Source organism: Papaver somniferum, chromosome 3 (assembly GCF_003573695.1).
Source record: "Papaver somniferum cultivar HN1 chromosome 3, ASM357369v1, whole genome shotgun sequence".
Taxonomy (NCBI): domain Eukaryota; kingdom Viridiplantae; phylum Streptophyta; class Magnoliopsida; order Ranunculales; family Papaveraceae; genus Papaver; species Papaver somniferum.
Genome location: NC_039360.1, coordinates 48,640,459 through 48,655,048, shown reverse-complemented (window position 1 = coordinate 48,655,048; position 14,590 = coordinate 48,640,459). Strand labels below are relative to the sequence as shown.

The window sequence follows — 14,590 nt, the reverse complement described above, 5'->3', positions numbered from 1 at the left end:
AACATGGCAACTCAGATGGATTTGAACCATCAACCTCTGAAACTTTATGATAGGCTTGAGCGCTCTACCGTTTTGAGCTTATGAGTCCACCCTTAAATTCAATTATATATATAAAACAAACGAACTTTGTCAGCCTGAGTGCATTTCAACTTTAAGCCAGGCTAAGCAAACATATAAGTTTGAAACACTGTCGAAAGTGAAGAAGATGATTAAAATCAAGCAACAAGAACAATTTGATTATGCTAGCAAGCTGCAACAGTTCAGCATTAACTCATTTACGCAGTTGAATAGGGGGGCATCTACTTTATTTTCACTTGTACAAAAAGTTCACTTTATTATACTTTTTAATTGCCTCTTTCCCCTGATTATTGCAAATACTAGTAATTTTATTTAGCTCTAGTGGAGAACCAGCCTTCGAAAAAGAAAAGAAAATTGAAACTTCTATCCGACATGAGCTTATAGTAACGGATCTATCGAGCAGCAAAAACATCTGCAAGCATAATTGCAAAGCTCACACTGCACTCTCTAGGATCTATCGAGCAGGCATGGACCATATAAAACTGCACAGAAAGGGGAATTAAGTTACACTTGCAGATGAATGATAACAAGAAATTTTCAGCCCTCTTCTTAAATTACTAGTTCAGGCTGTAACTACAAATGACTCCTTCTATCTAGCCAAAGCTTAGGAATGTATATCCAGGTGTCCCACTTTCACCAATGATATGCTCCAGACTTCCGGCCCAGGCGTACACAAACAACTCATGCCATCGACAAATCATAAGCCGGCCAATATACTAATTCAATACGCTATTCCCTTTTTAAAATTTGTTATCTTCACTTACCTTTGAAATAATTGGCTAAAGCTAAGGCCTATCTTCAGACCCGCACTCACATATAGATTTGATAAGCTAAAGAAGAGTGCCCTTTAAGGCTCCTATCGCAATAGATATAAAAGGGGTACAAATTCGATAGGAAATGCAACAGAAGCTTAGTTTGTAACAAGATTTAATTTTGAAAACATAACGAAGATGGCGCCATCGTGATGCATCTCTAGACTCTAGTCAATGAAAGAGAAATAATACGCATCCGAATCTACAAATTTATCTGATTTCAAGGAGTTGAACACATTGGCATTTCAGGTAATAGATATATATATATACAGGTCCAGTTTCTATTTTCCTTCTTCTATGGTTTCTATCTAACATGCAAATGTACTTGCAACTGCAATTTGCTAGGTAAAGATGTAGTCTTTCCTGTATCAGCCATTTACCACCAAGGGGGGTACTTGGGAAGACCACACTAACTAAACCCATTTAAGGTTAGTACATCAGTATAGGTTTGCGCTACCATTCTCAGATCAAACCTTACTAGCAATTTCACTTTGATGGGATTTGAAACAGAAAGAAAAGAAGTAATTGGATCTGGAATTATTCTTTCCTGACCATATGAATTTAATTATCAGAGTAAGATTAGAAATAATGGGTGGGGGATTTTAGTTCAGAGGGGAGGAGGAGAGGGTTTGAATGTTTGGTGAAAGAAAATAATGAAAAATTAGGGCTTTTCAAAGAAAAGTTTGAGAGAGCTATGAAGTTGTTTTAATCTGACTCGGAGTCTGATTCGTACTGAGCCAGATGTAAAATCAACTATGAAGTTGTTTTTGCTGATGGACCATATAGGGCTATGTCGCTTACTTGGCGATTACTTCTCCAATCCAATACTCTATATACATCGTTCTGATAACCGCGTCCTTCTATGTGGGACTATTATTTGCTAGATGCTCGTCAAAAGTGGCGTCAAACCAAGTACACAAGGAGAATCAAAACCAGATGACGATCAACAAATCTCCGAGACCGAATCATAGACTTAATGGACGTCAAGTATATATTGTTGCTCAAGATACGGATGGACCTTTTCCTCTCTCATTGCTGTCTGTACTCTTCAATTTCCAATTCTTCTCTTCTTCTTTTTTTTTTCGTTTTTCAAGGTTTGATTTTACGTTTTCTTTTGGAACTTCTTGTCGTTAATGGAATGGGTAATCTTCTTAATTATACCCGATTTGGGAATTATTACCTGAACATGTCGCTGATCAACTGTGCCAGGTGGGAATTATTACTCTGTATGTTTCCTATGTTAAATCCATTGTACAAAAATGTGGTTACATCAGTTGATCAGCTTGTTCTTGACATTATTTTTTGGGATGCACAGTGAGTTCTCCCTCGCTTTAGGACTGGGATTGATGTCAATATTAGATTGAAATGGAGTTTTGTTTTGCCTTACTTCCTGACAATTATTTTTTGAACGTTTCATAGCTCAAAAATGTCACAGTATTCGTCATAGATTTAGTTTTAAGTCCTTCCAGGAAGCTTCTTGTGGTGCAAGAGAAAAAAGTGAAGTACTGCAAATAGAAGTGCCAGAAAGAGTTGATGAAATTCTCTTATATTTTGCAACCTCATTGACCACTTGGTTTCCTTCTTGTCTTATTGTGTGTGATAATAAAATATTTTTTTTCTGAAAGACAATTTATTCATAGGCTAAAGATACATTTAAGCTTCTGCAGTCGGCTTGCAGAAGCTGCCTCCTAATTACATTAGGAGGAGTGACGCCACACTGTATTACATAGATTTTTAAGAGCAAATTTAGCAAAAACATGCGCAGGATGATTACAGGTTCTGTTGATATAATTTACAGAGCAATAATCAAACAATTCAAGGTTAGAAACAGCTTCAGCCACTCCTTTATTGTCTGCCTGTACAGTTAGTTTTTTACAATGAATTTGTTGAGCCCATTTTAATCTTTCCAAGACTGCAAGTGCTTTTGCTTGATCAATATCAAGCGCCTCTGTTGAGATGGTTTTTGCAGCTAACAAAACTCCTGCATCATTACGCATAACCAGACCCATACCAGCAGAGTTATTATTAGTAGTAATCATAGAAGCATCAACAGTGATAGAGACCCATCCATGTGGAGGAGTCCAGTGCTTATGCAGATGTTTTGGCCTAGTACTGCCTACTGATGCATGATGATCTATATGAATATCTATAAACTGGTGACAATAATGATATATGCTTCTAGTAGTGCTGATTGGATTAGTTTTAATGGCCTGGAACACTAAGGAGCAACGAGCTTTCCATATAAACCACCACCAGGTTGGATAAATGATCTGCCTGAAATGAGACTGGATTCTGTTGTTGGGTCCACGATGAAAACCACTCTTGTAGGTTGTTAACTGGAATAAGATGATGCCATAAATACTCTGAAGTGGCAAACCATTGCACCTCTGCGAATGAACATTTTAACAGCAGATGAATTGTAGTTTCAACCTCATTCCCACACATTGCGCACATCTGAGACTTTTGAGGAGAGTATTTATATATCACAGATGCAACAGGTAAAATATAGTGTGATAGTTTCCCCATAAAGAACTGAAGTGTGTATGGGATATTCATATGCCATAATTCTAACCAGTAATGTGCAGAGAAAGTCGTTGTATAATTCATATCTTGCTCGTGTTGGATAATTAGCTGATTATAAGTAGAACCCACAGTAAACTTGCCTGTTCTTGTGAGAGCCCACTGCAATTTGTCTACGGCTTGAGGAAATAATGGGATTTTCTGTATTTCATTGAGGGTTGCTGGGCCAAAATAAAGTTGAAGCTGTGATATGTCCGACTGCTGATTGTCGTTGATAAAATGAGATAAGAGTCAAATGTTGAGGCTGATCCAGGTGAGGCCGAGGAGAGATTGGAGATGTAGTTACGCAGTGGTGTTTCCATGGTTGTATTTGGTGACCATTACCAACATCCCAAATATAATTCTGTTTAACTATCTCAAGTCCCTGTAAAATACTTCTCCATATCCAGGTTCCAGTAGCTGGTAGCACATCTGTGAGTAAATCCTTGTTGGCAAAATAGCGAGCTCTAAGTACTTGAACTCATGGGGCATCAGGTTCTGTAAGTAATCTCAATGCCACTTTGCTAGCAAGGCCAGATTAAATAGATGGGGATTTTTGAAACCACCTAGTCGCTTAGAAAAACATAAAGAGAGCCAGGATTTAAAGCAATAACCTCCAGACATTGGCTTGTTCCACCAGTATCCCCTCTGAATTTGATTTATTTTCTGTATGGTGTTATTTGGTATTCGGAAGTAGTTCATTTGGAAATTAGCCATATTGCTGATTACAGCTTGGATTTGGGTAGACCTTCCTGCCTGATTGATGATTTTTCCATACCATCCTTGTAACCTCACCTTCATCCTATCAATTGTTGGAGTGAAGCATTTTATTTCTAGATGTGAATAACTTGATGCCTAAATATTTCTAAGTGAGAGGCACTGGCTTCATGTTAAGCATTTGGAGAATATGGTCACAAGCAGCGGGAGATAGGTTTTTACTGAAACACACACTTCACTTAGAATAATTAATCAACTGACCCTATAAACGATTGAACTTATCAATGATATCAAGTTTTGTATGTAGGTACCTTTTGCTTCAGTGAACAGTGGCCAATCATCCGCGAAGAATAAATGCGTAACAGCCGGGCTGTTTATTACTGGTTTAACTCCTTTGGTGAGCCCCTCTGACAGAGCATGTTGAATTAGCCTGCTAACCATACACAGGATAAATAAATATGGCAATAAAGAATCACCTTGCCGCAATCCTCTAGAAGGACAGAATGATGGTGCGGGAGATCCATTAACCAATACAGATATATAAACTGTGCTGATGCATTGATATCATTCGACACCAATGTGAAGAAAATCCCATTTGTTGCAGAATTTGAAGTAAAAAGGACCATTCCATATGGTCAAATGCCTTCGAAATGTCCAACTTTACACCTAGAATACCGGAGAAGAGTTGTGTCCTTCTCATATATGCAATCACTTGATTTTCTATGATAGTATTGTCTGCAATGTTTCTTCCTGGTACAAATGCAGCCTGCCATGGAGAGACTAATTTTGAAATGATTGGTTCTAGTCTGTTGGTGAGCAGTTTGGAAATAATTTTATATGGAACATTACAAAGACTAATGGGTCGGTAATCTGAAGCCGTATATGCAGTTTCTGTTTTGGGTATGAGAACTTGGAATGTATCATTTAACTGTTTAAGTAAATACCCAGAAGTAAAGAAAGATTGTACCATTTGAGTGACGGCAGTGCCAACATTAGGCCAAAAATTTCGATAAAATCCTTCTTGAAAACCATCGGGACCTGGAGCTATCCATGGTTTGATTTGAAATACCATGGCTTTGACTTCTTCTTCTTCAGAGGGGACTTGGATTAACCTGAGATTGTCATCTTCTGTCACACAAGCTGGAAAAAGTGACAGAAAATCGTCATCAGTTGGTGGATGAGAGGTACTGATTACTGCTTGAAAGTGCTGCATCAGAATATTCGTAATATAGGCTCGACTGGAATGCCTTGCTGTCCTGAATGGAGTCTATGTAATTATGCCTCCTGCGATAATTGGCCTTTGAATGAAAAAACTTAGTGTTCTTATCTTCACATTTCAGTATGTTTTCCCGTGATTGCTGGAACATCATGTGGTTATAGGAATCATACATCAGTAGCTTTTCTTTGAGTGGTTGAATAATATGTTGATCTCCATTTGAATCTATAGTGCTTGTAGATGAGCTTGTACTTGAGCAGTAGAGGCTGATATATCACTAAAAGTTGCATTCTTCCACTGCTTGAGAGCTATTTTAGTGGCCTTAAGTTGAGTCACAAATTGATAAGCCGGAGATCCTATGATATTTGTCTTCCAGCTTGAAGCTATGATGTCTCGACATTGAGGGTATTTAAACCAGAATTCATAACATCGAAAAGATCTCCGTAGAGGTGGTGTGCTGGGATCTGTATGTAGTAAGATGGGTGAATGGTCTGAGCCCACAGGAAGTAGATGATATACCAATGCTTCTTGATATTTTAAGAACCAACCAGAATTCGCTAATGCTCTATCCAGCTAATGCTCTATCCAGTCGTACTCTGACTGGTCCAGTCGAATGTAAAGTAACATTCAGATCCCCAACTATAACCCATGGCTGTGTAATGTGATAGCTCATTTGAGTGATATAATCCCATTGTGCATGTCTAAATTGTGTATATGGTGACCCATACATGCAAGTTAACATCCACGTCTCTGATTCTGAATTAGATTTGAGGATGATATTTATTAGGTAGGAAGTACTGTCTTCAAGTTTCAACTTGAAAGTAGAACCCATCCTTCCACAATAAGGCCAAGGCCAAACCACCCTTTCTACCAATAGGAGGAACATAGACCAGTAATTTAGGTAATGCATTTTACTTGGATAATAATTTTTCTTAGGAGGGTGAGTTTTAGCTTTGGACAAAAAAATGATGTCAGGATCATAGTTTCTAATTGTGTTTTGTAGATGATTTCTAGTGTTGGGGTTTCCTAAACCGTGACAGTTTCATGCAAGGATATGCATAATGATGAAAATGCAGAAAAAATGCAGAGCAAGCAAAAGAGAAGACAAGTGATCAAATATAACAAAGTAGAGTAGAAAGACGAACACCTGGTAGTGCTGTTTCTCAGGTTCCTTTCCCTTGAGTGTGTCATGGCCTTAAAGTGATGTCATTAGTGTCTTGGTCCATTGCTTCCTGAGATTGTGAAGTTGCGGTAACCTTTCCCCTCAAAATCAGAAACCATGTCGTGATGATGTGCTGAGTGAGCCAATAAAGTTGAATCATAGATGTCAGTGATTTTCGGACTTCAACTGCCAGTTTCATAAGGTCAATAAAGCAATATTAGTCACAGCAACACACAGCAATCTGTAGGTAGGACCCGATGGATTTGAACCATCAACCTCCACAAACAACCATTAATCGGGGTTTGGGTGCTCTTGCCATTTTAAGCTTATGAGTCCATAAATACAAAAGTTCAACAACCAAGGATAACTATCAAACCTCACCTCATTTTAGTTTTATATATCAATTGAACCAGAACCAGAAGTGAGGTGGATTATTCATTTATTAAAAATTTTACGGCAAAACAAGCTCTAATTTCAAAATCGGGTATGCATGTTTTTTTTGAAGCATGGTATGAATGTGTATGTATAATATATATGTAATATGTTCTTTTTTTTTTGGGTTAGCAATATACGTAACATGTGGATGGTGGACTACCCATAGTTGGCATCTTAAGACTCTTTGGGATTCCTGTGACAAAGAAGACATGAAAAATTAGAACACATGGTATGGAAGGCCCCAATAAATTATTGTGGAAATATCAGCTCAGGGAAGAACTTCTGTCAAAGTATATTGGAATAATTCTGAACATCAAATACATCAAAATATCAAAGTATCAAAGTATATAAGAACTTCTGTATAACAAAAACTTCAGATGTGCAAATTACAGAGCTGACAATACTTGCATAACAAGACGGATGGTAAATGGTAAATTAGAGAGTTGGTAAAGAGTACTACCACAAGCACCCCAAAACGCTTTCCTTCGCCTGCTCTTACTAGTCTTCAATCTAACTACTTGATGTCCTTACCAAAAAAATACAAAATCCCTCAATATACAAAATTGCAAATTGCTCTGCTCTTATCCGACATGAAAAAGATTATATAGACTGATTAACTCGATATACAAAATTGCTCTCAATGTATCTTCAAAATAGTCATAGTCATAGAATTAGATGGATTCGAATAAACAATTGAACAAGAACCAAACAGTAGAGTAGTGTATTATAGACCTTGAGAACAATTATTCATCCATGAATAAATCTGAAACCAACTGAAAAGAAAGAAATTGCATGCTTAAATTAAAAATTGAAATTATTCTTTGATTGAGGCGATGTATCAAATTTAAGGGGACGATGTGACTGTTTAATCGGTCTCAAGTCGAGCTGAGATTTAATGTAAAATAATGTAAAAAATAGATAATTTAAGTTAAAAAAGATAATTTAGGCAATTATACCTTGAAGAGTTGGAAGGTAGAAGCCGCAAAAATTCCTTGATTTGACGCCAGAGACTTTCAATTGTTCAGATACTATAGTGATGGAGTTTGATATGGAATCAAGAACATAAAGATGGATATGACAACAACACACACAGAAAACAGGAGAGAACCCAGGCAAAAAAACACCCCGTGCGAACTCCCCTGTTCAACACCAAAACTCTTTTTTTTATTATGTATTTTTTTGACCTACCAAGCAAGCGCACCCGTCATGGCAAAGGTCAGATGACAAAGAAGATCCGATACGCAAAACTCATACATAGGGCTTTTTGTATGGATCTCTTTTACATCCATCTCATATATATACCTCTATCCTCACCAAATCTCATAAAATTGACTGTTCACCATCAATTATACCTCCTTCCTGCTACCAATGATTTCTGTACATCAAAGATCTAAACATCCTGTATCGATTGATTTCTTTCTTTCTTCTGCTCTTGCACCTACCAACCTTAGTGAAACCAGATCCAAAAAAATTCCATCAACAATCATCCTCCCCGTTGTTAACATAATTGCCTGCAGATTAAAAAGAAAAAAATACAGGAATCTAGATCTAGTAAATTTTAAAACCGTTTGAAAAACCAATCTGAAGAAAGAAAAAAATCAATCGTGAAGAAAAAATTTAATCGAAATAGAAGAAAAAAAAATACAGGAATCTAGATCTAGTAAATTTTGAAACCGTTTTGAAAAACCAATCTGAAGAAAAAATTTAATCAAAATAGATTTGTTTTCGAGGCAGAAAAAAAGAAAATTAAAACCACCTCACCAAAAAAAAAAAAGAACTTCTGGAAATCAAACAAAAGAAATAAGAAATCTCAAAGGAAGTAATTCAGAAAGTAAGTGGATCTAGAAATAAACGGACCAGAAGGCGAAAATCAGAATAACTAATCCAAGAGAAGAAGTCTTTATTTATAGCAAAACCTAGAATGAACCAACGAATGAGATTAAACGGTGTAGTTGGAAACCAAAGGTTGAGATACAGATAACGTGATTTGGTTGGTTATTAGCTGTTCTAAGGCGGTCAAGATAATCTACGGTTTATAATGGCGTTGAACTTTATGTATGGTCCTAGATGCATGACGCGTTTTAGTCACGTTCTAGACTCTTCTTCTTTTTTTCCCTGTGCCCGACTCCTATTATTTGAAGCGGTACCCGAAGTCCGTTTCGGAGCGATTGGATAATACTACAGTATATCCTAAATTGCGTAAACGCACGACAGCGTGAGCGTCCATCCTGCTACTGTCGCTTAAGTAGTCCCTTAAAAGCTGTAGGGTGAGTTCTCTGTGGTGGTTGGCACCGACGGAATCTTTGTATCTGTACCGTCTCCAAAAAAGCCGATCTAGATATCATACAGGATGGAGTGCAACTTCCGATACTCCCTTGTTAAATTTACCTCTTGAGATCGTAGAGAAAAGATACTCCCTTGTTAAATTTACCTCTTGAGATCGTAGATAAACTCCTCGTATACCACATTCACGTTTGCTGTGAACTTAACTCTGGACTAAAACGAAACGTCAACACCTCTGTGGCCTCCTTAGTTACAAAAGCTAGTGCTAAATTACCAAAGCAGTTGCCTAACTGGGTATTTAACTATGTACTCAGAAATAGTGGATTTCAAGTTCTGACGAATTAATTGCACTCTCGAGATCAGAAAATTTTCTGAAGCGGGAGTTAAATCGTACCTGATATAGTGTAAAGAACAGTGTTGTCATTCCGCCGGACAACCAAGCAGATGAACTATAATCCGACAAACGCTTCGCACAGCTGTCGTGGTCTAGAGGGACCTGTTCACTGTGAAGATACAAGTTACGGTATCTTTCAAGTTATGAAGAGGAAGATTGAATAATGGCATAAACACATGGGCATGGAAAAAGGGTTTCCCAAAGAGTACGCAGATGAATATCGAGACGACCTCCATTTCTCATCTGGTGTGAAAGAAAGCTGCTAGTATCTCTAAGTAACCAAACACAAAATAACCATATTTTCTCTACAACTAACAACCGACTAATAAAATGCTTATGATAATGGTGTTTGTCCAATCTCTGTCTACTTGGTATGCCTAATTACTACGACAAAAACTTGCCATGTTCTTTTTTTCTTTTCCGATGCTTGTAACTATACGATTAGTGGTTGAAAACAAAATAAATTTAATTGAATCAAGTCTATAAAATAAATTTAATTATTGGAAACAAAACAAAAATCCATAACTACTTACATTTATTGCCTGATTCACTATTTCTACTTGCATCTATTGCCTGATTCACTATTTCTGAACTTCACGCAATGTCAATATGTTTGAAACTCAAGTCCTGCAATGAATTAGTGGTGATATTACCATGAGAGAAACTAACCCAACCAGACATAAAAGTTGAAACTGTAAGAACCCTTTTTCTTTGAAACACAAAGAGAGTTTAGAAGGTGGGTTCTCATATTCAGGTCTGGCGAACCAGAAAAACTAGTCTTTGAATAGAGTAACCTCACATATTCACCCCATCACACAAAATGCTGGTTATTTGGGGGGCAATATTTACTATCAGGATCAAATCCAGAAGCTGGCTGCATTTGATCTTCAAATTTATTCAGCAAGAGTCACAAGATACTTTTTCGGAAATCTGGCTAATTATGAAGCACTCAGGTTCCAAGCTTTTCTTCGACCTTCCACTATGCAACTCACTCTGCCAGTTGCCAACCTGGAAATTGATTCATTCACAAGCGATTGAGAAACCAAATAAGATTGTTGAGTGTGGTACTAAGATAAATATCTTAGTTTCAAAATGCTGGTTATTTGAGCGACAATATTTACTATCAGTATTAAATCTAGAAGCTGGCTGCAAATCTAGAAGCTGGCTGCATTTGATCCTCAAGTTCAATCAGCAAGAGTAGCAAGATATTTTTTTTCGAAGTCTGGCTAATTATGAAGCACTGTTCCAAGCTTTCCTTCAACCTTCCACGAGGCAACTCACTCTGCCAACCTGGAAACTGATTCAATAAGGTCAACAAGTCAATACTCGCCGAAGACAACACAGTTCAAAATAGGACCCAGATGGATTTGAACCATCAACCTCCACAAACCACACTGGTTTGGGTGCTCTTGCCATTTTGAGCTTATGAGTCCATAAATAATAAAGAAGGTAACACAGTTCAATAAGGTCAACAAGTCAATACTCGCCGAAGACAACACAGTTCAAAATAGGACCCAGATGGATTTGAACCATCAACCTCCACAAACCACACTGGTTTGGGTGCTCTTGCCATTTTGAGCTTATGAGTCCATAAATAATAAAGAAGGTAACCTAGTTGGTACGGAACCTGACACATTTTCACCACTAAATTAGAAATATACACATTAATTTCAAATCAAAAATCAAATTTTGAAGCACAAATTCGAGTATGTTGGTGCATGATGGATTACCAATCTTAGCAGAACAAATCCCACAATTAAGCCAAGTTTGTCAGTTCGTTTGGAAAAAGTCCAACCATAGAAAAAAAATTGAAGCATGAAAATATTTAAAAGTCCAACAATACATGAAGGCTTTACAAATGCAACAGACTTTCAGCAAGTCACAACAACACTTTTTTTTTTCGGAAGTCTGACATTTGGTAGCACTTGAATAAGAACTAAAAAATACCAGAGCAATTTATGAATAGTTCTTATTTCTGAAATATAAGAAATCATGATAAATCCGAAACTTCAAGATAACCCGCTGACAATTACTGGGCTCAGCCAATGAATTACATAATTATAAGAAATCATGATAAATCTGAAACTTCCAGATTACCCGCTGACAATTACTGGGCTCAGCTTACCAGCCAGATCAGAGTACTTGTACAACAAAAAATCGCCAGACTGGAATATTAGTATAAGAAAGTAGTTCCTTCGCCTGCGCTTGAAGTATAACCAAATAAAATGTTTGGTAGGCATATCTACTTGATAAATAAATTCCGAATTCTTATGTCTGAATGAATTTCCAAATAAGAATGACATAGTTATAAGATGCTAGGAGTATAACCAATTGGTACGCATATCTACTTGATAAATAATTCTGAATAATTCTTATTTCTTCTGAATGAATTTCATAACTATGGAATAAAGAATGACATAGTTATAAGAAATCATGATAAATCTGAAACTTTATGAACTTCATGACAATTACAGGGCTCAGCTCTCCAGGCCAGAGTACTTTGAACAACAAGATCCATTGGAATCACAGTATGAGAAACCTGCTTCTTCGCCTGCGCTTGGAGTTGATGTTTCATTTTTAACCTCAAATCTTAAGAACTTTAAGAAAATGGAATGCATTCCAACTTGAAACTAACATCTCAAAATGTACCCAACTGTACCCAAAATGTAATCAACTGTACCCAATATATAATAATTGACGAACACATTCCTCTTAATCCTCTTAATTAATGATTGAACTTCTCAGAATAAATTGGTAAAGCAAGCAAATGAGCAACTGAATGCTTTTGCTTTATATGAATCAAAGCAAACAAATTATGTTAAACGGTGGAAAAGAAAATATATACAATAAACACTATTTAGTTACCAGGTTACATTGTAGCGGGGATCAGAATTACGGGATGTATTAATTTGTTCGGGAAATGTATACTTGTTTGGGAGGATTCGTTTCATTCGGAGTTCAATCTAAAATAACATGCTAAAAATCAGGTGTATTGTAAAAGAATAATTTTACCTTGCCGGTTAGATCGGCAGATTTCTGAAACTTCCTTGAGCGAGAGCGAGACTCTATAGATCCCATGGTGTTGATTCGAACCTTGCAGATTTTGATGATCTTGATGATCAGAAACATGATTTGTATGGCCATAGGAATTCAGAGAGACAAAGGGACACCAACATACAACAGGAGAGAACCCGGGCAAAAAAAACACCCCGTGCGAACTCCCCTGTTCCACACCAAAACTCAATTTTTTTATTATGATTTTTTTTGACCTGCCAAGCAAGCGCACCCGTCATGGCAAAGGTCAGATGACAAAGAAGATCTGACACGCAAAACTCTTTAGATAGAGCCTGTTGTATCGATCTCTTTTACATCTCATATATATACCTCTATCCTCACCAAAACTCACTGTTCACCATGAATGATACCTTCCTCCTACCAATGATCTAAACATCCTGGAACCAATGATTTCTTTCGTTCTTTTTGCTCTTGCACCTACAAATCTAAGTGAACCCAGATCCACTAAATTCTGTCCAACAATCATCCTCCTCTCAGTTCTCACAGAGTTGCCTGCAAAATTAAAAGCAAAAATAGACGGGAAATATAATTGAATAAACTGGAATTGTTTTGAAGAAAATTTTAATTTTCGAAAATCTTTGATCTGAAAAAAAAGAATTGTTCGAAATCGGTCAAACGGAAAATTCGAAATCAAATATGATGCAAAACCTAAAATAAATAAAAATTATAATGAAGGAAGCGATTGCGAAAATTTTATTTTCTAGATCTAGAAACGTACGAGAAAGAACCAGAGAAAGCCGAAAACCAGAATAACTAGAACAAGAAGTCTTTATTTATAGCAAAACCTTAGAAAGAATGAACGAATGAGATTAAACGGTGTAGTTGGTAATCATAGGTTGAGATGCAGCTGACGTGATTTGGTTGGTTACTGGGCTATTTTAAGGCGGTCAAGATAATCCCCGATTTATAATGGCATGACGCGTTTTAGACTTTTAGTTGCTTGTAAATGACACACGTTCTAGACACTTCTTTTTTGCCGAGTCCGACTCCGACTCCTATTTAGAAACGGTACCCGCCATACCCATCCATGTGTAAGATAAGATCGGATAATATCCAAATTTTTCTGAGACCGGATATAACTCGAATATGCCCTCACTTGATTCGAGATTGAACCTGACTCGGTCTCGGACCGAGTTAATGTTTGGTTGGGATCATAGTCACGCTGGTGGCGTAGTTTTAAAACATAACATAAGGTTAACCCCTATGGGCTAGATTGAACTGCTAAATTGGCCAAAAAATGTTGCAAATCAAGAAAAAAGTGTGGAAAAAATTAACACTCAATTTGACTACTTTTCTCTCCTAGTATTTGTTCGCAGTCCAACTATCAGCGAAATTGAAATGCTGAATAGTGCGGCGTTCAAAAAATGACCCTATGTTCAGCGCTCAAAAAAATATTCCTGAGTATCACGCTGAAGCATTGGGCACTACATGTTTCCATCTTTTTCCTTCTTTTTTTTGGTTCAACACTCGAGTACTAAGACAGACCCACTAGTATTAATTAATTAAAAAGGGAGCATTGACAGAACATAGCTTGAAATGTAGTGGGTCTTTGAGGGTAAAGAAATAAATCACGTGGAAGAAAAACGATGGAGATGGCTCCGCGTGAAAGAGTGTGAAGTTCTCAACCTTTGTAAATCCAGTCTTTGTAAATCAGAGACTTATTTTGTAATACATACTTGGGTAGCGCGGAGCGGTTCGGCTTTTCAACGTTGTTGAATAAGTCAAACGCTGAATAGTTCGGCGTCTATATGCTAATCTAGCAATCCAATAGGACTTAGTAAGTTGTCCTAGCTGACGTGGATGACCAATCTAGCAGCTAAATATCTAGCCCATAGAACTTAGCCTAATAACGTGGTCCA

At 37.1% G+C, this 14,590-nt stretch overlaps 1 protein-coding gene and 1 long non-coding RNA gene across 41 annotated transcripts; both read right to left on the bottom strand.

The window, feature by feature from the left end:
- Window positions 1-2,500: 2,500 nt before the first annotated feature.
- LOC113356100 lies at window positions 2,501-8,839 on the bottom strand. Of its 40 annotated transcripts, none has more exons than XR_003362823.1 (4): window positions 7,936-8,839; window positions 7,440-7,505; window positions 7,122-7,172; window positions 2,501-6,730 (listed from the first exon to the last, which is right to left on the bottom strand). XR_003362823.1 is itself a non-coding variant. In XM_026599115.1 (4 exons), the coding sequence occupies exons 2-4, from the start codon at window positions 5,196-5,198 to the stop codon at window positions 2,588-2,590; spliced, it is 468 nt and encodes a 155-aa protein (XP_026454900.1). In that variant the 5' UTR covers window positions 5,199-5,306; window positions 6,530-8,839; the 3' UTR covers window positions 2,501-2,587. The 40 variants fall into 40 exon arrangements, 7 of the variants coding, with proteins under 7 accessions (XP_026454900.1, XP_026454902.1, XP_026454903.1 ...); XR_003362828.1 differs by having other exon boundaries at window positions 2,501-6,677; XR_003362821.1 differs by having other exon boundaries at window positions 7,140-7,172.
- Window positions 8,840-11,455: 2,616 nt separating this feature from the next.
- LOC113356099 lies at window positions 11,456-13,533 on the bottom strand. The gene is made up of 2 exons (XR_003362799.1): window positions 12,669-13,533; window positions 11,456-12,207 (listed from the first exon to the last, which is right to left on the bottom strand). It is a non-coding gene; the product is annotated as an uncharacterized LOC113356099 (long non-coding RNA).
- Between the last annotated feature and the right edge of the window lie 1,057 nt (window positions 13,534-14,590).

Coding starts and splice junctions, on each gene's coding strand:
- LOC113356100 (XM_026599114.1), bottom strand. CDS start 5,198: ATGGTTTTCAAGAAGGATTTTATCGAAATTTTTGGCCTAATGTTGGCA. Junction 4,597..5,133: donor GCACTGCCGTCACTCAAATG/GTACAATCTTTC, acceptor TATGGTTAGCAG/GCTAATTCAACATGCTCTGT. Junction 2,872..4,477: donor ACTGTTCACTGAAGCAAAAG/GTACCTACATAC, acceptor GTAATGATGCAG/GAGTTTTGTTAGCTGCAAAA.